At 44.2% G+C, this 24,343-nt stretch overlaps 1 protein-coding gene across 1 annotated transcript in view; it reads left to right on the top strand.

The window, feature by feature from the left end:
• The window catches only part of SRRM1 (serine and arginine repetitive matrix 1), a gene marked incomplete in the record, with an annotated part of 1,602,281 nt that overhangs the window by 628,302 nt on the left and 949,636 nt on the right, over positions 1–24,343 (top strand). The window contains 1 exon segment of the mRNA XM_044083096.1: positions 602–807. Within this exon segment, the coding sequence (XP_043939031.1) occupies positions 602–807 (206 nt within the window).

The following is a 24,343-nucleotide window of genomic DNA, read 5'->3' as shown; positions in this document are numbered from 1 at the left end:
TTTTAATGTTATGTGTATATATGTATATATATATTTATATGTATATATATATTTATATATATATATATATGTGTGTGTGTGTGTGTGTTTATATGTATGACTTTTTGATTTCTGTTTGAGTTGCAGTACCCACATTTAATCCTTTTTAAAATGTCCCCTTCCCCCTAAAGAGGAGGAGGCCTCTGTACGTCTGTAAATTTGGCCTAAATGCTACTGCCAGAGGTAGTAGTACTTGATTGTTAGCCATGTATAGCGTTGTTACTGTTTATCTTTAATAGTATATTTGAGAGCTGACCATACTGTTCTTCATTAGAGGTGTATGTTTCAGTACTTTATGCTCGCAGCTATTCCCTGAAAATGGAGAGCAGGCCCTAGACCATTCATTCTGTTCATCTTGAGTACCAAGGACAGTGGTGTTAGACTGGAGTTCTTCCTAAACTTTGTCTAATGCTGATCTTCTTTAGCCTTGCTTCTTCGTGTGAATTATCCCAATTTTTTATTTTTAATAGAAAAACATTGTGAGTATTTAGCACTGAAAGAAAAGTCTGTTTTGCATTTACCTGTACTTGCCAGATGTTCTAATTTTTACCCTTGTTTTCAGGAGAAGGAGATCCTCCGCATCCATATCAGAAAGCAGTTCATCGTCATCTTCATCACGGTCACCACCACCCCCTCCACCACCCAAGAAACCACCCAAAAGATTTTCTGACAGCCCTCCACGTAAATCTCGGCGGTCGCCTTCTGCAAGCCCACCCAGGAGAAGACATCGATCACCTCCTCCTCCTCTCAGTCCACCCCCCAAAGCACGTAAGTCTCTATATTTATTTTTGCTTAAAATTTGGATGGCCATGAAAAGGGACATGATTCCTTGTTTCCCGGTCCTGTTACTGATAAAAATAAGCATCAAGTGATGAAGTTGTATGTTTATAGCTTAAGCACCCAGTAGTTTGGTGAGCTGTGTTCTTGTATTAACAGGTTAGGTTACCTGCGGTAAGCTGCCACTTTTTTATACTCATTCACTCTGTATGTAAGAGTTGTGTAAGTTGCTCAAAGCATTCCATTCCCTTGTGAACACCATTGCATGTCTTGTTCTGTCATCTGTCCTGCTGAAAGTTGGTGTGAGACTTTCATGTAGCATACGTTGGCTAGCTGTATCTTCATTTCTTCTCAGCAGTCAGAATGTTGGATGCTTATTTGGGCTCTTGATTACTTTATCAGTTTTTGCAGTATTTTTCTAGAGTTTTATTTACGTTTTATTTTCTTTAAGATTAATTATTGCTGTTACTGAATTCTTTTTTTCCCTCATTTTGTTAAATTCAGGCTTACCTTTTATTCATTGTCATTTGTTTTTTTTAGCGTTTGTTTTTGTCTTGCAGGTTGTTTTCTCAAAAATGTTTTATGTGCTTGTGTTAAACATGCAGTGCCCGAAGATTTCTTCATCAACTGTATTTTTGCCTTGGGAAAACTGCAGTGTGGTGCACTGCTCCAAATTCATTTAAGCCGCAGATGTCAGGAGAGGATTAAAATAATTTATTATCAAATAAGAAATGAAGAAAGAAATAACATCACTGAAGCCAGTCCACAGCTGTCTGTTCACATCACCACCAGTATTTAGTACTGATGAGCCTTTATCCCATTACATTTGCCATCCCTAGAGACATCCATGCACACTGATGCAAACAGCTATTCTGTGCGTTCATGCAAGTTGAACCAACACTGATATTGTAGTTTCACCAGCAATATAACACTAAATTATTAAATGATATAAATTTTCTCCATGATGGTCTACAAAAAAATTCACACCCAGTACAATAGTATTAGTCTTTGCCTTTAATTTCGGTAACGAGTCTACAAAACGGACATTCAAGTCATTCACTGATTTTTTTTCTTAATCCAGTTCATGATCACAGGAGAGCAGGAAGTCTATCCCTGCATTCAGTGGGTGCAAAAAATGAAAATAGTTACTAATAAGATATCAGGCTATCATAACATATACACACATATAGGGAGTTTGGAAGACCACCAATTCACCTACCACATTCCTTTAGCATAGAGGAGGAAATCTGAGCATCAAGTAAACACCCTTACAGATTGATGTGCAGTGTACAGTATGTGTGCAGAAGGCACCCCAAGAAAGAACCAAACTGGAGAGCCAAATGCTGAGGCAGCATTTTAAGTACTGCATGATATAAGTTATGGTTAATGAGCAAGTGTTAACATCATAAAAATTACATCACTAATACTAAGAAAGGTGCGTAGATAATGGTAAGCAATAATTTTAAACTCTGACTAGTGTGTACCTGTTCATGTTTGAAAAGCATATTTTGTAGCCCATTTCTAAAGTGATATAGTCCTTCCCATGGGCTCACTGAACTAAATACTGCAGTGATACACTGTATAAATAAATACAGTTCTGTTTTCCAACATTCCACTTGAAAATGTAACTGGAAAAAATCATAGGGTAGCAAAACAACTCAGAAAAGATTAAGGATTTTTCAGTCTGTTCTTTTCCTTACTAGTTAATGAGAAGTGATCTCAGCCTGGTATGTAGCACACTGTCAAATCCAGTTCTGATTCAAAGTCCAACATTAGAATGGACCACTGTGAAACCCAACACCAAGTCACAAAACCAGTGCTACAGATGAAATCCAAAGAAAAAAAAATATCATTACTCAGTACTTGTCAGGGAAATAAGAAAGAAAGAAATATAATTCAGTGGCAGATGCTGGAAATATGACACCTTGGAATCCACCTGCAGCAGATTTAGATGCAATAATTCAGAAGTTGTTTTAGGGCACCAAAATTTTGTCCTAATAATAAACCAGTACAAATCCTAGGATACAAACAACTGGAAAATTAAAAAGCCTAGTAGAGATAACTTTCTGTAGGCTGTAATGGTGATGGTAAAGTTAAGTCGTTGTCCACCCTAAGTTCTGTTTTGTGTAGCCTTGGTCATGGCTAAAATGCTTAACAAGTAGGATTTATCTTAATTCACAAATAAGCCCATTTTTACACTTAAGCAGTTTACCTCTTTATGGATCAAGTTTTTTTCAGCAGTCCAGAGGAAAATGTAAATTAGTATGAAATTAACTGACACAAAATCAGGCTGTAAATGAATGAAGTATGTATTGGATATTAAGGATCAGCTTTGACCCATAGTCATCAAAGTAAGAAAATGAATAGAAGTTTATGAACGTATGTACTGCTAGTACTCTAGATTTAAAAAAAAAATTCTGTTCAGCTGTGGGGGGGGGGGGGGGGGTCAGCTGCTTCCTGCCTTACCTCTCCCACTTGACACTTCAGGAAATGTGTATAAAGTGTGTACTGCTGGTCTATTTTAAAACGGAGTATACTGAACTGAAACCCATTAAAAGCAGTTACAAAAAAGGCTGTAAAAAATAGTTTAACCTCCTACTGCATTTCGATAGTCACAAAAGAAAAAAATTGATTATAAGAAGTGAAGATCTGCTTTCTTGCGTTATCCTTGCACACACAAAATATAATTCTCTGATCCACTTAAATATTATTGTTTATTAACAAGTAGTTTTCGTCTGCATAATAGTTTGCAGGCATGTTATATTGGTTTTGCAATCACTGTGATTGTAGTGCACTTGGGAGTGGTGGGGCATGCAGCAGTAGTTGAGGGAATAGACTAAAGCAGAAGTTCTGTGCATCCTGTGGGTTATATAACACCCACATAGATGTCCTAACTGAAATTACTGTTGCAGTATTCATAACGTCGACCGAGATACCGAAGCTTAAACCTTCCTGAGGGCATATGTCCAGATACAGCTTGTTGGCGTAGGGGTATATAAACAGACGTACATGTGAGATCCTCAGACTGTCTTGCCGCTAGCCCAAGCACAGGTCATTGCACCCAGTGGAATGTTCTCATTGTGGATCCTTCCTTTCTAATCTTTTGACTGTGTATTAATTGTAAGATGTCAGCTAGCAGGGGTAAGTGTGAGTACAGTAGGCAAATTTTGTGCAAGAACTTGCACACTAAGTGCCTTTTCTGTCTAGGCCCCAAACAGGACTACAAATCTTGATCCATTTGTCAGTCATTTGTTCCTAAAACTCTCTGCTCGAAACTTTCCACTCTCTTAAATACCTTCCTTGGGACCCAACGCTTGGCCCACTCTACCATGTTGTAATCCCCAGATTTCAGCCGTCCTCTCAAGAAGAAACTTGAGGCCTAGAGAGGATTCGTGTTCCATTTTCTTCAAATCAGACATACTCGTTGAGGTGATCTCTCCTGAGGTACATTAGATTTCATCTCAAGAGCCCGCTATGTGACCCCGCCAGAGGTCAGCAGGGCTCGAGACCTTCCTCCGATCCTTGTACAGGAAGAGGTTCCAGGAACACTTCTCGAAATGCACCAGGGTCCCAAATTCCCTAAGCTGGTTGAGGTGGACATCACCCCTAAAAAGAAGAAACAAAAACTTAAGCATACAATGTCTCCTTCAGGTTCCAGGGGAAAAAAATGAATAGATTTTTCTCAGGCGTTATTTAAAGCCATTATGTCCCAGAGGCCTCCGTCCTTTGTGACCCAGCCTGCACAGGCCACCTGATGAAAACAGGAATTGAATTCTTTCTCCTCAGAGGAGGAACCAGAGACTAATTCAGAACTTTTCTTTGGACTACTCTCGCAACTCCTTTCTCCAGAGCAGTTCTCTTCTGACGAAGGGGACTCATTCTCTCCTGATTCCCTCTTAGAGTCTTGTTTCAAAGAAACATTGTAAAGCATAACGAAGCACTTTGAATGGCAATCTAAACAAGTGTCAAATGTCCAAAAGAGGTACTACAACTTTTGTAGATGAGCATGCTTGCACCACCTCCAGTCCCCCCTTGTCCTGGGGACATACCTGGACGCCTTTCAATTTGATGCTTCCACTCCAGATTCTCAGCTTCCAGTCCCTATAAGGCCATACAGGTTATAGAAAGTTCCTGATGACCTTAATTCATGCCCCTAGCAGAGTAGACAAATCATCAGAAATAACTCTGTCCTTGACTAGATTCTAACTAACAAACCCTCCCACTCTCTACATTATGGCTGTCTTCCTGATAGCCTCATTGATTACCTGCCGACCTATATATTTAGACAACATATTAACCCATCTAAACACACCATCTGTTGTCAAATCTGAAACAAAATTTCAATCCCAAAATCTTTATATCTGCGCTTCAACACTGTAACTGGTCTCCCCTAAAGGTCCTACCCCTAGATGATCTTCTTTCGTTTTTTCCCGGTTAGGGATTGCCACAGTAGATCACCTGTCCGCTCATGAGTGGCAGTGGAGTTTTAAGGTGTCGAGTTGCCACCCCAGCGCCCAGCCTTCCACAGAAGGCACACACTCATGCCTAGGGCCAGTTTAGTGTGTCCAATCTACTTACAGCTTGTCTTTGGGATTTTGGAGGAAACCGGAGCACCCGGAGGAAACCCACGCGACCACAGGGAGGACATGTAGACTCCGCACAGAGAATTGAACCAGAGAACCTCTTGCTGTGAGGCAGCAACGCTAACCTGTGCACCACTGCGGACGCCCCTCCTACCCCTAGATGATGCTGTAGCTTATTTTAACTCCACTTTCTCAATATACTCAATAAACTAGCACCACTTAGAAAAATAAGAACTAAGTCACCCCATGGATTTCTATGGAGATGAGCTGTACTTAAACTAAATGGCCAAGCATATCTAGAACTTAGAAACAAAGCCAAAAGGTTTGTCAAACAAGACAAGAAAAACTGTTATAGTAACATCCAAATAAAACATCAGAAAAATCTTTAAAAATTCTGGTCAACAATAAAAAAAAAAAAATCCAACATCCCGGATAAACTTCAACTACAACTCCGTCCACAAATACTCCAAGTAGCACCGCCACACAATTTAACAAATACTTTACTGAAACTATGCTATCACTCTCCAAAAACAGCAGCTGCCTTCCACCAACAGTTCCATTAACAGCAAACAAGGATGAGAATACCTTCTCCTTTCACCCTGTGCCAACAGACAGGATCAATAAATTACTTAAAAAAACTGAAGTCAACTACTGCCAGCTGAATATCTAAAAGATGTCCATCTATTCCATTGTTGCAGTATTCTAGTTGTGGGATTTCCTGCCCTCAGACGACAAGTACGTTGGCTCTTGTGCAAAAGCTTCAGCTTGGCTATTGCATTGTGCATTGGACGTCACATGTAAGGCCATAAACCAGGGGTCTTAAATGTGACACCTGCACGCACAATCCTCAGATCTTTTCAGCTGCAGACTACCTTTACATCGTACGATCACTTCTTCACATACATCGCTTCTTAAAGATAAATAACCCGTTGGGTTTCTATTTTTCCTATTTTGATGATTGTTATTGCTTAGGCTTGGTTGTTGTAAAGACGCCCATGATAGTTTTTTTTTTTTTTTTTTTTTTTTTTTTTTTATTTGCTTAGGCCGGGAACACTCACTTCTCCTGCGCAATTTGTCAATCTTTTGTGCCAAAGACCCTTCGCAGCTGCCTGGCCACTTTAAACCTCTACCTTGAAAACCAGCGCCTTAAGCGGTTAGCTCTTAGAATGGATCCTGCATCGGAGGCCGCACTCGAACCTCCGCGCAAGAAGACCAAGATTCCTAGGCCTTCCTCGCCTGCCGCTCTGCTTCCCGTCACACCTCCAACTGCTGATCTAGGGGTTGAGGCATGCTTGGCAGATCTGTCTACTGCATCGACGTTCCTTGAGGAAGCCATTGCACAGCCGACGACTGGCACGTCCTCTGAGCTTGACCAGACAAATTACCATAGATGTCTAGGCAGAAGCAGTTTCGGTGGTACCTCTGACCAGGATACAGATTTCAGATGTGTTAATCTCCAAACCCGATGCCAGGCTGCTCCCTACTTCCACCCAGGCCAAAAAGAAGCAGAAAACTAAGCATACCTCCTCCTCTACAGAAGCCAAACCAGACTGGTAGGCCTTCACCTCCTCTCTCATGCAGGCCTTTATGGCCCTCAGGCCTTCAGCCTCAGCTCCTTCCACTCTGCCTCTGTTGAGCCCTAGGCCTGCATCTGCCTCTTATCTCCCACCCATGACCTCTCAAGTCAGGGAGGAAGAGCATGATTCTTCCTTCTCTTCCTCAGAAGATTCCATTTCGTATGCATCCCAGATTGCTTCCCCCCAGAAATATTACTCTCCTGATGAGGAATCTGTGGAAGGGGATTCTCCTCCTGAGGATATTACATTTTGTGAGACCATCACCAAGATGGATTACTTTAAATGGGATATGTCCCAAATGACTGCCACCCAAAAAAGGTACTTTGAGCTTCTGCAAGTAGAATCACCCTCCCCTTCGGCGTTTCCTCCGGTTCTTCCTGCTTACTTGGATGCCTTCAACTCAGCTTCTAAGGCCCCAGACTCCCAGCCTTCAGCCCATAAGTGCCCTGACCGCTTCTATAAAGTACCAGAGGATCAGAAATTCCTGGTTAAACCACTCATGGTGGACCCAGCTGTGATTGCCACCACTGCATATAAGAAATCTAGACTGCTGCCTTCTGCCTCCCTCCTACCGACAGATGATAGCAAGTATATGGATAGGATGGGAAAGAAGGTATACACATCTTCCACTTTTGCTTTCAGAGCCTTAAATTATCAGACCCACATGACTAAATACACTCTAGACTTAGTTTCTCTAGCCTCCTCCATGCTGGCATCTTTGTCTGACAGTCCCATTAAGACTGACATTTACCTCCAAGCTGTCCTTGACCAACAGGTAGCCAGGCATTCCATCAGATGTAGCTACGATGCTGCAGAAGAATCTGCCAGATCTGCAGCATCTGCTTCTGTCCTCAGGCAGTATTCATGGCTAAGACTTCAGAACATACCAGAGGATTTCAAGTCCAAGATCTTGGATGCCCCACTGGACCACAATGTCCTTTTTGGTAAACAATCTGCAGACCTCTTTAAGAATCTGCAGGGAAACAAAGTAAAGAACTCTAGGACATTAAGCATCTTCTGGTGTCCGGTGTCCGCCATTCCCAAGTATTATAGAAACCACACTGCTAAAGCCCACTTCCAGGAAACCCTACTATCCCAGAAGGTGACGGCAAGGCAATTTCTCCATCTCCTTGGTTTAATGGCAGCTACCATCCCCATGCTACCACTGGCAAGAATGCACATGCGCAAGCTACAGTGGTACCTCAAAAGCATCTGGTCCCAATACCTACATCTCTTAGAGCAAGTCATTCCCCTCCTTCCCTGTCTAAAGACAGAAATCAACTGGTGGATCCAGCAAGTCCAACTAAACCCAGGGGTCCCACTACAACCCCCCCACCCCAACCCAAACATTGCATACAGATGCCTCACATTCAGGTTGGGGAGCAACTCTAGCTTCTTACAGGATTCAAGAAAAGTGGCATCCCTCTCTACAGGCCAAGCACATTAGTATCAGTAAATGACAGCAGTCTTCTTAGCTCTAAACACCTTTATCCCCCTTCTTATTCCAGGTGTACTCCGGATAGTGGCAGACAACACCACGGTTATGTGGTTCCTCAACAAACAAGGAGGAACAAAGGCCTATCAGCTGTGGAGACTAACCCTGCTGATATGGGACCTAGACACTCGCCACAACTTAGTCCTGCAGGTGGCCTACATCCCCCTTACAGGACAACCACCAAGCAGATCACTTGAGCAGGACTTACTCACCGCAGCACGAATGGATGCAGAACAGGGAGGTCTTCCTAGACCTAGTCCACTGGTGGGGTGCTCCACAAATAGACCTGTTTGCCTCCCCCCAGAACAGGCAACTGCAGACCTTCTGTTCAAAAACCTACTCCCTTCTAGCATGGAGAGTGGATGCTTTCAGCATCTCTTGGGAAGGGAAGTTCCTTTTTTCCTTCCCCCCATTACCACTGATTCAGAAAGTCCTCCTGAAAAATATAGGAGGACAAACCAAAAATCTTGTTAGTGACTCCGTACTGGCCAAGGCAGCACTGGTTCACCCTACTTCACAAGCTAGCCAAGGGCAGTCACTTCAAGTTACCCTACAAGGTGGACCTACTGACACAAGATAAAGGAACTCGCCTACACCCACACTTACAAATGTTTTCCCTGATTCTGTGGGTGATAGACTTCTGATTCTCCTTCAGGCACCACTATTCGGAGGACGTGCTTTCTGTCTTAAGGGAGGCAAGGCAACCTACCACCAGAAAGTCTTACCTGGCTAAGTGGGAAAGATTTACAAAATGGTGTCTGCACAAGGAAAGGGACCCTTGCTCTGCTGAAGTCCCCCTGAATGTTCTTCGTGTTTCACTGTTGCATTCTTCACATTTGGGTTATCTGCTTGCAGGTCGCCCTCAGTCAGCCTGATTATCAAAGTCTTGGGTCCTGCGTCAGTTGCTGTCTCATCTTCCATGACATCAGGTAGTCAGGGGTATAAAGCATGCAGCCGATGCCATTACATCAGTCTTTCTTGCCATGCGGTGCCCGAAGCAGAAGCAGTTCGCAAGTGCCGATAGGCCGACTCCTGAAATTTTCGTTTTTGAGTTTTAGAACCAAAGTTTTCAACTAAGCTAAGTACCCCGTTGTTGATCCTTTTTCTTGCTCTAAACTGATGTCAGTAAAAGTTAGCAATTGTATTTATTGTGGAAAACAAATACTTCATAAAGATTTTAATTCGTACTGCATTCCTTGCTTAGGCCCAGACCACGCCGTACCTCGCTGTCGGTTTTGTGCCTTTTTCAATCCTCATACCATTCGTTGTCGGTTCATTTTCGCATCTAAATATTTCAGTACTCTGTTCAATTATCAAGAAATGGCTTCGGTATGCCACCCGACTACCGACATTCCAAAAAAATGCAAAGATAAAGTCAGAGGCAGACCTCATAGGTCCAAAGCTGCCGACGACGCTTCTCCTAAGCTAGTCACCAGTTCGCCGGTACTCAGTGAGGCACTTTTGCAGCCCCTGATACCCGCTACTTCAGATTTGCAGGCCTCTATTGAGAACCATTCGGAGTCTGGTATGTCGTGAGATGCTTCTTCGACTGTGGAACCTGCGGATGTCTCTACCTTGGATTAGTCCGGAGCCGCAGTGCAGGCACCGGCTTCTGAGGGGTGTATTCAGGCCTACTGACTTGCTTATTAAACCAACGCCATCTTCCTCTTCAAGGCCTTAAACTCGATCCATGCACAGAAAACAGACGCCCAGACCACATGGTCAGGCCCCTATGCCTAAAAACAAATAAGAATGGCTGAAGACCTTATTACTCTAATCAGGGGAAGCCACACTTCTCCCTCTGAGACCTAGGACTGATTTTCCTTCTTATTCTTCTGATCAGGATTCTGAAATTTCTGTTTTCTCTGATGACCAGGATTTGCCGTTATCTACCTATGAAGATTCTGATGCAGAGGACTCCATTCCCTCTGCTTCCCCTCCAGAGGATTTCTCTTTTGGTGAAACATTGCGTACTCTTAGGGAGCATTTCCACTGGGAAAGCCAGGATTACTCTGACTTCAAATAGAGGCTTCAGGAATTCTTACTCTTGCCTTAACACAGGCCTTTAGCTATCCCTCCTGTACTGGACATTGTAGATGATACCTTCTTGGAATCTAGCTTGGCCCCTAACACTTTACCTCCTGCTCCCAGAAAACCTGATCGATATTACAGGGTACCTGACTCTCACAAGTTCCTCTTTAAAAATTCTACTGCGGATCCTGAGACCATTTCACAGGAACCCAAGGACATTAAGGTTACTACTGCCAAAAACCCTGCCCCCTCTAATAGAGTTTCCAGTGCGCTGGATAGATGGGGTAAGAAGGTATACAATTCTGCAACTTTGGCCATTAGGGCCTTAAACTGCCAGTTTCATGTGATAAAGTATCAGCAGCATATTATTGGATTGCTTAAATAGAAAATGATGTTGATTTCTGACTGTGCTAAAAATAAAGAATTACAGGATTTAATGCATTCTGCTGAACAAGTTGGAAAACATACTTTGCAATGTGGTTTTGATTCATTAGAGGCATCTTGCAGGGCTGCTGTCACTGGCTCTGTACTTAGAAGGCATGCTTGCTTTAAGGAGCAATCTTAGCCAGATAATTTTAAAGCTAAATTACTGGATGCTCCCTTAAACCAAGACCGCCTGTTTGGCAACAAAGCAGAAGTAGTACTTAAGATGGAGGAAAAAGCTAAATCTATACAGACTGTTAAAGATTTCCTACACGTACAGCCTCCCAGATTTAGTAGGCATTGTCCCTCTAAGAATTAGACCTTTCCTGCCTCTCCGAGGCCTTCTCAGTCCAAACCCAGAACCAGCAGAACACTCAGGCTTCAGTCCCAAGGTACTCAACAGGCCTAAGCAGTGGGGGGGATCCCACTTCCAAAGCAGGGAGTAGTAAGACTCCCCCCTATGGTAAACTGTCTCAATGACTTAACTTTAAACCTTCCAAGCCCTGCTCAACTTGACTGTTCCTTTAGGGGGAAAGATCGCCCTGCATGGAAAAAATTGGGAACTCATTACCCAGGACAAATGGGTTTTAAATATAGTTTCCCAAGGATACAAATTCCACTTCCACTTCTTACCAACCCCAAACGATTGGCCAGACCTACCCCCAAATCGGTGGGCAGAGGCTCAAAAGCATGATGATCATCGTGTTTCACTGTTGCAGTCATTACAATTGGGTTATCCTGCTGGCAGGCTACCCGCAGTCGGCCCGAGTTCCAAAGTCTAGGTCCGGCGTCGGTTGCTGTCGCCTCCTTCCTGACGTCAGTGCGCCAGGGGTATAAAAGGTGCAGCCGATGCCATTTTCTTGAGTCTTTCTTGCCGCGCGGTGCCTGAAGCGAAAGCAGTTCGCAAGTGCCATTCGGCCAACTCCTGAGATTTTCAAATTCGAATTTCAGATCTGAAGTTTTCATTAAAGCTAAGTACCCCATTGGGGAAACTTTTTTCTTGCTCCAGACCGATGTCAGAAAAAGTTAATAATTGTATTTCTTGTGGGAATCAAATACCTCGTAAGGATTTTCATTCTTACTGTATGCCCTGCCTAGGCCCTGACCACGACGTTGCTAGTTGTCGGTTTTGTGCTAGATTTAACCAACGCACTATTAAGCGTCGGTACGATTTTACATTTCATTATTTTGGCAGAAGATGCAATTATGTAATGCCGTCGGAACAGCCAACTACCGGAGTTTATAAAAAGCGCAAAGACAAAGAAAAGGACAGGCATCCGAGGTCCAAAACCGACAAGGCTTCCGTTAGGACTGTCGCCGGTTTGCCGGTTCTCAGTCAGGCGCTTTCGCAGCCCCCTGACCCCCGCTACCTCAGAGCCACAGGCCGCTAACAACTCCCACGTGGAGCCGACTAGGCCGCTGGGAACTCAAGGTATTGGACACTCGGAAAATATTCCCTCAGATGGGTCCAGAGGCGCTGAGCAGGCATCGGCTTCTGAGAGTGTTTTCAGGCCTACACAGTTATATGTAAAACTAACTTCAGCTTCAAAGGCAAAGACTAAAGCAGCTCTAAAGACAAAGAAACAAGTACAGCATTCTCCTGGACAGGCCTCCATGCCTAAAAAACAGATGCTTAAAATGGCCGAAGACCTAATTACTTTGATCAGGGGTTCCCATCCCCCTCCTGATAAGAGGCCTAGGCAAGAGATAGAATATGAATATTCAGATCAGGTTTCCATTTCCTCTGATTCCTCTTCTGAACAGGAATATTCCCTTCCTCCCTATGAGGAGTCTGATACTGAAGAATCTATCCCTTCAGCCTCTCCTCCTGAGGATTAGTCTTTTGGGGAGACCCTGCATACTATGCGGGAGCATTTCCACTGGGAGAGCCAAGATTACTCAGAATCCAAGAAAACGCTCAGAGACTTCCTTTTATTACCTCCGCACAGGCCCTTTGCTATTCCTCCTGTTTTAGACATTGTAGATGATGTATTTTCAGAGTCCGGTCTGTCTCCTGACTCTTCACCACCAGCTCCTGTTAAGCCAGACAGATACTACCGGTTTCCTGATTCACATAAATTTCTTTACAAATACCCTGCTGCTGACCCAGAAACTATTTTTTAGGGTCCCAAGGGGGGGGTCAAGGCTTCCACTGCAAAAAACCCTATCCCCTCTGATAGGGATTCAAGGGCCCTGGACAGATGGGGGAAAAGATTTATACTTCTGCTACCTTGGCTGTAAGAGCTTTAAATTGTCAGTTTCATATGCTTAAATATCAGCAATATCTTATGTCACTGCTTAAACAGAAAATGTTGACAAATTCAGAATGTGCAGAAAACAAAGAAATGCAGGATTTATTGCATGCAGCTGAACAAGTGGGAAAGCATACTTTGCAATGTGGTTTTGATTCTCTAGAGGCCTCCTACAGGGCCACAGTTACAGGTTCTGTCATTAGGAGGCATGCATGGCTAAAAGAACAGAATCTGCCCGATCATGTTAAAGCAAAACTATTAGATGCTCCATTACAACATGATACCTTGTTTGGTGTTAAAGCAGAAAAGGTGTTGAAGAAAATGGAGGACAAAGCTAAATCTATGCAAACAGTGAAGGATTTCTTACAGGTACAGCCTCCCAGATTTAGCAGGAATTGGCCTACAAAGAATTGGTCCTTTCCAGTGTCAGACAGGCCACAAAGAAGGCAGATCACAGCCCCAAGGCTCATACAGGCCTAAACAATGGGGTGCTTCTACCTCCAAAAGCAGAGAGGAAAAATCACAGCCGTACAGGAAACAGTCTCGATGACTTTCCCCTGGCAGCTCCTTTGGGAGGAAAACTAGCACTTTTTTTTACAAAATTGGCACATGATCACCCAGGACAAATGGGTCTTAAATATCATATCTCAAGGCTACAGGTTCCACTTTCACACCCTGCCAAGGCCAAACAGTGTGCCAGACCTGCCACGCAATCAATGGGCAGAGGCACAAAAACAAATTTCATCCCTCATGGACATGAGAGCCTTTCAGCAAGTACCACAGCAAGAGCAGGGACAAGGATTTTACTCAAGGCTATTCTTGGCACCCAGAAAGGACAAAGCCTGGAGACCAATACTGGACCTGTCTATCCTAAACACATTCCTGGATATTCCAAAATTCAGAATGTTAACTCTGCAGCAGCGTCTGCCCATGCTGGGCAAGAAGGCTTGGCTTGTTACTTTAGACCTAAAAGAGGCGTACCTGCATGTCCCAATCAGACAGTCATGCAGAAGATACCTCAGATTTATAGCTGGCTCAATGCACTACCAATTCTCTGCCCTGCCCTTTGGCTTATCTACTGTGCCCAGGGTCTTCACAAAATACCTGGCACCAGTAATTGCATTTTGCAGACAAAGAGGAATACAAATATATCCTTAATGACTGCCTTATTCAAGCAGAGAACAAGGACATTCTACTCCAGCATCAGGCATTTGTAAAAAGATTACTAACAGGTGTAGGGTACACAGTAAATGAAAAGAAATCAAAACTCGTACCCTCTCAAGACATAATATTTCTAGGTGCAAGCTTAAATACAACTGCCCAGATGGCTTATCTCACGCCAGACAACAACAGACAACTGACGACTTATTTCACAATGTTGGCAACAAAGACCCAGTTATCTGCAAGAAAAATTCTGCAGGCTTTGGGCTTCCTGGCATCCTTCATACTGCTAATTCCATATGCAAGACTGCATATGAGGAAACTTCAATGGTATCTAAAAAGTGTTTGGACTCAACATTGCTACAGCCTAGAAACAATAATTACCCTCATTCCCTGCCTGCAACAGGAGTTTAGATGGTGGGCAAAAGCTTGTCACCTCAACACAGGAGGCTGATGTATTCAGGGCACATGGTCCGCAAGTCAAATTCATCTACATATCAATCAAAAAGAGATGCTAGCTGTTCAGAATGCCCTGACAGCCTTCAAGGATCTACTTCATCCAGGACAACTACTGATAAAGATGGACAGTACTATAGTCATGTGGTACATAAACAAGCAGGGGGGGGCACACATTCCTACCCCCTCTGCAGACTAGCCATGAACTTGTGAGACACAGCACTGACTTACCAAGTACATCTGCAAGCACAATTCCTGCCAGGAAGGATAAATACTCTGGCAGACTAACTAAGCAGAAGTCTAATGGATCCCCATGAGTGGAAATTGGATCCACAAGTCTTCAGCATGATAACAAGGAACTGGGGATGCCCGGACATAGACCTATTTGCCTCCCCTCACAACTGCCAACTACAGCGATTCTGCACAAGGACTTATCACAAGCAAGCATGGAAAGTGGATGCTCTATCTTTCAGCTGGAAAAACCTAACAGTATATGCCTTTTCTCCTCTGTCTCTCCTCCCCAAGGTACTCCTCAAGGTCAGACAAGAGAAGCCAAAAATGATACTGATTGCCCCAGACTGGCCCCGCCAGCACTGGTACCCAATCCTAAAGAGCTTGACTAAATGCCCAGCTTGGACATTACCTCAAATTCCTCACTTATTGACCCAACAAGACAGTCAGATACTGCACAGCCAACTCAGGACCTTAAACCTGGCAGCATGGCGGATAATGTAGCCATTCAAGTCGCACACTTCTCTAAAGCAGTGATGGATGTTATTTTGGAGGCCAGGAGGCCTAGCACCAGAAAATCTTGTGCAGAAAAATGGAAGTGATTCTGTGCTTGGAACCGGGCACAAGGTATTGACACGACTGTTCCAAATATTCCTCAGATTTTGCAATACTTAACTGAGATGCTGGATAAAGGCCTTTCCTTTTATCAGTTAAAATTCATGCCTCTGCCATTTCAGCTTATTACAATACAGAACCACCTATTTTTTCTCATCCATTACTAAGGCAGTACCTCAGAGGGGCCAAAAACATACGACCTCCAAGGAGAGCACCAATACCTGTATGGGACCTCAACTATGTCTTTGAAAAACTCACACTGCCTCCGTTTGAGCCAGCCTCTGCAGCTGATATAAACTTCTTATCCTGGAAAACAGCTCTGCTCCTAGCAATAACCTCCGCTAGACGAGTCTCAGAGTTACAGGCACTCATGGCTGTGGAACCTTTTATCATTTTCTATCCTGACAGGGTTTCTCTAAGGACAAACCCTACATTTATGCCTAAGGTAGTGTCCAGTGTGGCCCTTAACCAAACTATTCATTTGCCTACCTTTTACCCAAACCTACAGAATAAGGGTGAGAGACTTCTGCATTCTTTGGACATTCACAGGCAGCTACGCTTCTACTTGGACAGAACCAAAGCTTTCAGAAAGACTGAACAACTTCTAGTGGCATATGCTGCAGGATCACAAGGAAAACCTATCTCGAAACAGACTATTTCAAAGTGGATAGGCCACTGCATTCATTTCTGCTATTCACAGCATGGCAAATCAGTGCCTAAGGGCATTAGGCCACATTCAACCAGAGCAGCAGCCACTTCAGCAGCCTTCCTCAGGGGAGTGCCAACCAAAGATATCTTAGAGGCTGCAACTTGGAGTTCAGTGCATACTTTTACAAAGCACTATCACTTACCTCTCTACTCTAAATCCAGAGCAGGCTTTGCCACTGCAGTACTGCAGGGCCTGATAGCCTCTCCTAATCCTATTTAGCACCAGCCTCCCAACCTTAGCTTTGGGATTCAACCCAATTGTAATGACTGCAACAGTGAAACACGATGAACATAGTACAGTTGTGTACCTACCGTAAATGTAGATGTTGGATTGTATTCACTGTTGCAGTCCAGGTTACCCTTCCACCATCCCCCTTTTCCTTGCTGGGACTTATCTGTACTTCTCTATTCTATACAACCTATGTGGTGTATTTGCTTGCAGATGAAGGAAAAGTTGTTTTTGTGTATGCATGCTTATTGGCATAATTTAGCCTACCATTTTAGGGGCACTTGACATCTGGGGGCAAGAAAAACTGAAGAAAATGGCGTCGGCTGCATGATTTATACCCCTGGCGCACTGACATCAGGGAGGAGGTGACAGCAACCGACGCCGGACCTAGACTTTGGAACTCGGGCCGACTGCGGGTAGCCTGCCAGCAGGATAACCCAATTGTAATGACTGCAACAGTGAATACACTCGAACGTCTACATTTATGGTAGGTACACAACTGTACTTTCTCTCTCTTCTAAGCAACTGGGCTATTCAACCTGTCCCAGAAGAAGAATGGGGGCAAGGTTTCTACTCAAGACTTTTCCTGGTACCAAAAAAAGACAGTTCCTGGCATCCTATCCTGGACCTGTCTATCCTAAACACCATTTTTGGTAATCCCAGAATTCAGGATGCTAACTCTTCATCAGATGCTTCCCATGCTAGGCAAAAATGGCTGGTTGGCAACACCGGATTTAAAGGAAGCCTACCTGCACATCCCAATAAGGGAATCTTGCAGGAGATACCTATGCTTCAGAACAGGCTACTTGCACTATCAGTTCTCTGCACTGCCCTTTGGCTTATCTTCCGTGCCCAGGGTATTCACAAAGTGCCTAGCTCCAGTCATTGCATTTTACAGGCAAAGAAATATTCAAATATACCCTTACCTGGACGATTGTCTAATTCAGGCAGAAAGCCAGGACATTCTATTAAATCATTTGGCATTTGTAAAGAAATTACTAACTTCTCTGGGGTATACCATAAACGAAAAGAAATCACATCTTGTACCCTGCCAACAAATTGTATTCCTGGGAGCAGGCTTGAATACAACTTGCCAGATGGCCTACCACACGCCAGAGAAACAAGTTCATTTGACAACTTGCTTCAAACTACTGGCCGCAAAGACCCAGCTATCTGCAAGGAAAATACTGCAAACCCTGAGGTTCATAGCCTCTTGCATTCTACTAATTCCATATGCAAGACTGCATATGAGAAAACTACAATGGTATCAACATTCTCAGGATCTAGAATCAATGATTCCTATTATACCTTGTCTAAAGATAGAGTTCAGTTGGTGGCCAGAGGCCTGCCACCTAAACAAGGGACTGTCATTCACTCTACCCCCTGCTGCCCAAACCCTAACAACAGACGCATCAGACTATGCATGGGGGGCTCACTTGGCAGGACAATGCATTCAGGGCAAATGGAACCCAAGTCAAATGCACCTGCAAATCAATCAAAAAGAAATGTTAGCTGTACAAATGCTCTGACAGCCTTCAAGGGACCACATTCTTCCAGGACAATTATTGGTAAAGGCGGACAACACCACAGTTGTGGTACATAAACAAGCAGGGGGGAACCCACTCATACCCTCTTTGCAGACTAGCCATGGCTATATGAAACACAGCCTTGAGCTACCAAGTGCACCTACAAGCTCAATTCCTGCCAGGAAAGCTAAATACACTGGCAGACGACCTAAGCAGAAATCCCATGGACCCACGAGTGGAAACTGGAACCAAAGTTATTCAATATGTAGAGAAACAAATGGGGGAGCCCAGAGATGGACCTGCTTTCCTCCCCTCATAACTACCAGTTGGACAAATTCTGCACAAGGACTCCCCACGAACAAGCTTAGAAAGTGGATGCCTTTTCCTTCACCTGGAAAAACCTATCAGTTTATGCCTTTCCCCCTCTGCCTCTCCTCTCCAAAGTGCTACTAAAGATCAAATAGGACAATACTGATTGCACCAGACTGGCTATGCCAACACTGGTACCCCCTCTTGTGCAGTGCGTCACTGCTGGCACCATGGCACCTGCCTCAGACCCCTGCCTTGCTGTCCAAGCAGGAGGGCCAGATTCTGCACCCACAGCTTCAAACCCTGAACGTTGCAGCCTGGCTAATTACCTGATCTCTCCGTTACCATCTCTCAGTAAGCAAGTGATGGATGTCATTCTGGAGGCAAGGAGACCTAGTACTAAAAAATCCTATGGTGAAAAATGGAAAAGTTTCTGTTCCTGGAGCCAAACTCGGGGGATGGGCACAGCTGTGCCCAGTGTCCCTCATATTTTTCAATACTTAACTGAGATGATTCACAAGGGCCTTTCCTTTACTTCCATCAAAATTCATGCCTCAGCCATTTCAGCACATTACAGTACAGAGCCACCTCTCTTCTCTCATCCACTGCTGAAGCAATTCCTCAGAGGGGCCAAAAACTTAAGACCACCCAGGAGAGCCCCTACTCCAGCCTGAGACCTTAACTTTGTATTGGAAAAGCTCCCTTTGAGCCAGCTGCAAATGCAGAGTTGAAATTTCTTTCTTGGAAAACAGCCTTCCTTCTAGCCATCACTTCAGCAAGAAGGGTGTCTGAATTATAGGCCCTCATGGCAGGTGGAGCCTTTCATCATCTTTCATGCAGACAGGGTGTCCTACAGGACCAATCCTTCCTTTATGCCCAAGGTGGTAACCAGTGTGGCCCTTAATCAGTCCATTCATTTGCCAACCTTCTTTTCTAATCCACAGAACAAAGGGGAACGAATACTGCACTCCTTGGACGTGCACAGACAAGTTAGATTTTACTTAGATGGGACTAAGCCTCTCAGGAAATCTGAACAGCTGTGGTTGCATTTGCTGCAGGGGAAGTGGGGAAGGCCATTTCAAATCAAACCATTTCTAAGTGGATAGGCCATTGCATTAATTTCTGCTATAAGCACCATGGAAAACCTACCCCACAGGGGATAAGACCACATTCAACCAGGGCTGCATCTACCTCTACAGCCTTTCTCAGCGGTGTACCTACCAGGGCCATCCTAGAAGCTGCTACCTGGAGTTCTGTACATACCTTCACCAAGCATTACCACTTGCCAATTTTTTTCTAAATCCAGAGCTGACTTTGCCACTGCAGTCTTGCAGGGCCTTATAGCTTGTCCTAATGCTATCTATTTACCTCCTCCCATCTTTAGCTTTGGGAATCTACCCAAATGTGATGACTGCAACAGTGAAACACGAAGAACATTGTACAGTTATGTACACTTACCTTAAATGTAGATGTTCGAGTGTATTCATTGTTGCAGTCCTGGATGTTCTTTGTGTTTCACTGTTGCAGTCATTACATTTGGGTAATCTGCTGGCAGGTTGCCTTCAGTCGGCCTGACTAACAAAGTCTTGGGTCCTGTGTCGGTTGCTGTCTCCTCTTCCATGACGTTAGGTCGTCAGGGGTATAAAACATGCAGCTGAGTGGAGGAGAGGCACTGACCACAACTCTGATCTGTGATATATAACAATAAGTATCCTGTTTTTTTCCCCCTTATTTTTACTACTCATTGCTTATTCTAGCCATTTATAGCACTTTTTATTGTCTGCTGCATACTTTTTACTGTATTTTATTGTTATAAACTAATCTGCACGATTGTACTAAAATTGTCTGCCTTACAGGGCCTGGTAAATAAGGTTTTTACTGTCACACTGTTTGGAAAGCTTTTTTAGCTAGTTTCACATGTTCATCCTGTTTCACTGTTGCAGTCATGACTGTAGGGTTCTCCCCTGCCGGCAGGCAGTCCTCGATCGGCCAGAATCCCAAAGTGTGGGTCCGGCGTCGGCTGTTCAGCCATGCTCCCTGACGTCAGAGCGCCAGGAGTACAAAGCTGGCAGCCGACGCCATGTTCTCCAGTCTTTCTTGCCGTGGGGTGATAGCAGTTCGCAAGTGCCGGTCGGCTGACTCCTGACAATTTTTTATAAATGTACTTCAGTCCAAAGAGTTTCTTCTCCTACTCAAAGCTAAGTACCCCGTTGGGGAAACTTTTTTCTTGCTCCAGTCTGATGTCAGAAAAAGTTAATAATTGTATTTCATGTGGGAAGCAAATACCTCATAAGGATTTTCATTCTTACTGTATTCCTTGCTTAGGTCCTGACCACGACGTAGCTAGTTGTCGGTTTTGTGCTAGATTCAATCAACGTACGATTAAACGAAGGTACGATTTTGCATTTCATTACTTCGGTAGGCGTTTTAATTATAAAATGTCGTCTGATGCGGTTCCGGCTACCGGAGTTCACAAACGACACAAGGATAAAGACAGGCCTCCGAGGTCCAAATCAGACTATGTTGTACAAGCAGAGCCAGCTTCAGGTTCGGCCGTCGTCAGTGAGGCGCTTTTGCAGCCCCTATCGTCGGCCATTTCGGAACCGATGGCCGAAACGGACTCCCACGAGGAGCCAACTAGGCCTTTGAATATTTCTGTTGCAGGACCTTTGGACAATGCTCCTTCGGATGGGTCCGGAGCTGCTGTGCAGGTACCGGCTTCCGAAGGGGTTTTCAGGCCTACTCAGCTTCTAATAAAGGCAAAGACAAAGGCAAAGACTCCTTCCAAATCAAAGACTGCAGCCCAGGCCTCTTCTGATCCGGCACCCAAGTCTCAAACAGTTACTTAAGATGGTGGAGGACTTACTATGATTAGGGGTTCACATCCCCTCCAGATAAAAGGCCAAGGCAGGAAGTTTATTATGACTCCTCTGATCAGGCTTCTGTTTCTTCAGTTTCTTCTTCTGACCAGGAATATTCTTTCCCTCCTTATGAGGATTCTGATGCTGAGGAATCCATTTCTTCAGCTTCTCCCCCTGAGGATTTCTCTTTTGGGGAAACTTTGCATGAAATGAGGGAACATTTTCACTGGGAAGGACAGGAGTACTCGGAATCTAAGAAAAGACTAAGGGATTTTCTTCTTCTTCCCCAACATAGACCCCTGGCTATTCCTCCTGTTTTGGATATTGTGGATGATGCTTTTTCGGAGGCTAACTTAACACCTGACTCTTTCCCTCCAGCTCCAGTTAAGCCAGACAAATATTATAGGGTTCCTGATTCCCACCAGTTTTTATACAAGAATCCTACTGCTGACCCTGAAACTATTTCTCAGGGTCCTAAGGGGGTTAAGGCCGCTTCTGCTAAAAACCCCATTCCCACTGAGAAGGATTCCAGATCTTTAGAAAGATGGGGCAAAAAAGTGTACACTTCTGCTACTTTATCTATTAGGGCTTTAAACTGTCAGTTTCATATGCTGAAATACCAGCAATTTCTCCTGTCTGTTTTAAAACAAAAGCTAACTTCCATTTCCGCCTGTGCAGATAAGGAATTACATGACTTAATGCATGCCACTGAACAAGTTGGGAAGCATGGTTTACACTCTGGATTTGATGCCTTGGAGGCTTCTTGTAGGGCTGCTGCCTCTGGCACAGTCATTAGAAGGCATGCATGGTTAAAGGAACAAAATTTGCCAGATCAAGTAAAAGCTAAATTATTGGATGCTCCTGTTCAGCATAATGTTTTGTTTGGATCTAAAGCTGAAGAGGTGATAAAGAAGATGGAGGACAAGGCAAAATCCATGCAAACAGTTAAAGATTTCTTACAAGTACAGCCACCCAGATTTAGTAGGAATTGTCCTACAAAAAATTGGTCCTTTCCCAATTCAGACAGGCCTCAGAGGGGTAGATACAGACGCTCCCGAGGAAGGCCTCAAATGCAAGCCTCTTATAGACCAATACAGTGGACTGCTTCCACCCCTAGGGGAGGAGAGGACAGGTCGCAAGCCCATAGAAAACAGACTCAATGACTCTCTCTGTTGGGCTGCAGGAACCTCTTGCCTGGAAGCCCCTCTCGGAGGAAAACTTTCTCTTTTTCACCTAAATTGGACTCGTATAACCCACGACAAGTGGATTCTGGATATGGTTTCAAGAGGTTACAAATTCCATTTTCATACCCTACCAAGACCAAGCGGATGGCCAGATCTTCCAACACATCAATGGTTAGAGGCCTTAAACCAGGTGGAAACTCTCTTGGCTATGAAAGCCATAGAACTAGTTCGACTTTCAGAGATGGGACAAGGTTTTTACTCAAGGCTTTTTCTAGTCCCCAAGAAGCAAAATTCATGGAAACCCATTCTGGATCTGTCAGTCTTGAACACTTTTCTCGAGATACCAAAATTCAAGATGCTTACTCTACAGCAGCTACTTCCAATGCTGACCAAAAATGCATGGATGGTAACTTTGGATTTAAAGGAGGCATATTTACACATTCCCATCAGGCAGGAATGCAGAAAATACCTCAGGTTCAAGGCCGTATCGAGGCACTATCAATTCTCTGCGCTGCCCTTTGGATTGTCTACTGCGCCCAGGGTCTTCACCAAATGCCTGGCTCCAGTAGTAGCTTATTGCAGACTCAAGGGAATTCAAATTTACCCTTATCTGGACGACTGTCTTATTCAGGCAGACAGCAAGGATGTCTTACTCCAGCATCTAGAGTTTGTTCAGAATCTTTTCAAGTTCTTGGGATTCACTGTAAACATAAAAAAGGTCAAATTTGATACCCTCACAACAGATAATTTTTCTGGGCGCTTCTCTAAACACAACAACCCAGATGGCATTTCTGACATACGAAAAACAATTACAGCTGGCTTCAACTTTCAAAACCTTGGCAACATTAACTCAGCTATCTGCAAGGAGATTCCTGCAGGCTTTGGGTTACATGGCCTCCTGCATCCTTCTCGTACCATATGCAAGACTACATATGAGGAAAATACAGTGGTACCTAAAAAGTGTATGGTCTCAGCATTGCCACAGTTTAGACATACACATCTCCGTCCTGCCTTGTCTTCAAAAGGAATTCCTTTGGTGGTCCAAGGCATGTACTCTAAACAAAGGAAAACCCTTCTGTCTGCCTCCTGCCACTCTGATACTAACCACAGACACCTCAGATTATGCATGGGGAGCCCATTTTCAGGGCAACTGTCTGCAGGGCCTTTGGACAAAGGATCAGAAGCACCTGCATATCAATTTAAAGGAAATGTTAGCCGTTCAGAAAGCTCTATTGGCCTTCAGGAATCTTCTACAACCAGGACAACTACTGATACGGACAGACAACACCACAGTTATGTGGTACATAAACAAGCAAGGGGGATCTCATTCCTATCCCCTTTGCAGACTAGCCATGAATCTTTGGAACACAGTTCTAGCTTGCAAACTGGACCTTCAAGCTCAGTTTCTGCCAGGGAAGCAAAACTTCCTGGCAGACAGTCTGAGCAGAAACCTATCGGACCCACACAAATGGATGCTGGACACTGAAATATTCAAGATGATTACAGCAGTCTGGGGATGTCCTCACATAGACCTCTTTGCATCCCACCTCAATCATCAACTACAGATTTTTTGCACCAGGACATTCCACGAACTAGCTTGGAAAGTGGATGCACTATCATTCAGTTGGAGAAACTTCTCGGGGTATGCCTTTCCGCCTCTTCCTCTTCTTCCACAGGTATTAGTAAAGATCAAACAGGACAAGCCCAAGATGATAATCTTACTGGCCCCAAATTGGCCTCGACAGTTTTGGTACCCAACACTGAAAAACCTTTGTCTGGAGCCCCCTTGGGTTTTACCACAGACTCCGAACCTTCTGTCCCAGCACCTGGGTCAGGTTCTGCACTCCCATGTCAAAACTCTCAACCTGGCGGCCTGGTTAATCCAG

Source organism: Protopterus annectens, chromosome 1.part1 (assembly GCF_019279795.1).
Source record: "Protopterus annectens isolate FY-2018-M chromosome 1.part1, PAN1.0, whole genome shotgun sequence".
Classification (NCBI taxonomy): Eukaryota; Metazoa; Chordata; order Ceratodontiformes; family Protopteridae; genus Protopterus; species Protopterus annectens.
The sequence above is the reverse complement of the archived record's forward strand: the minus strand, read 5'-3'. Positions and strand labels throughout refer to the sequence as shown.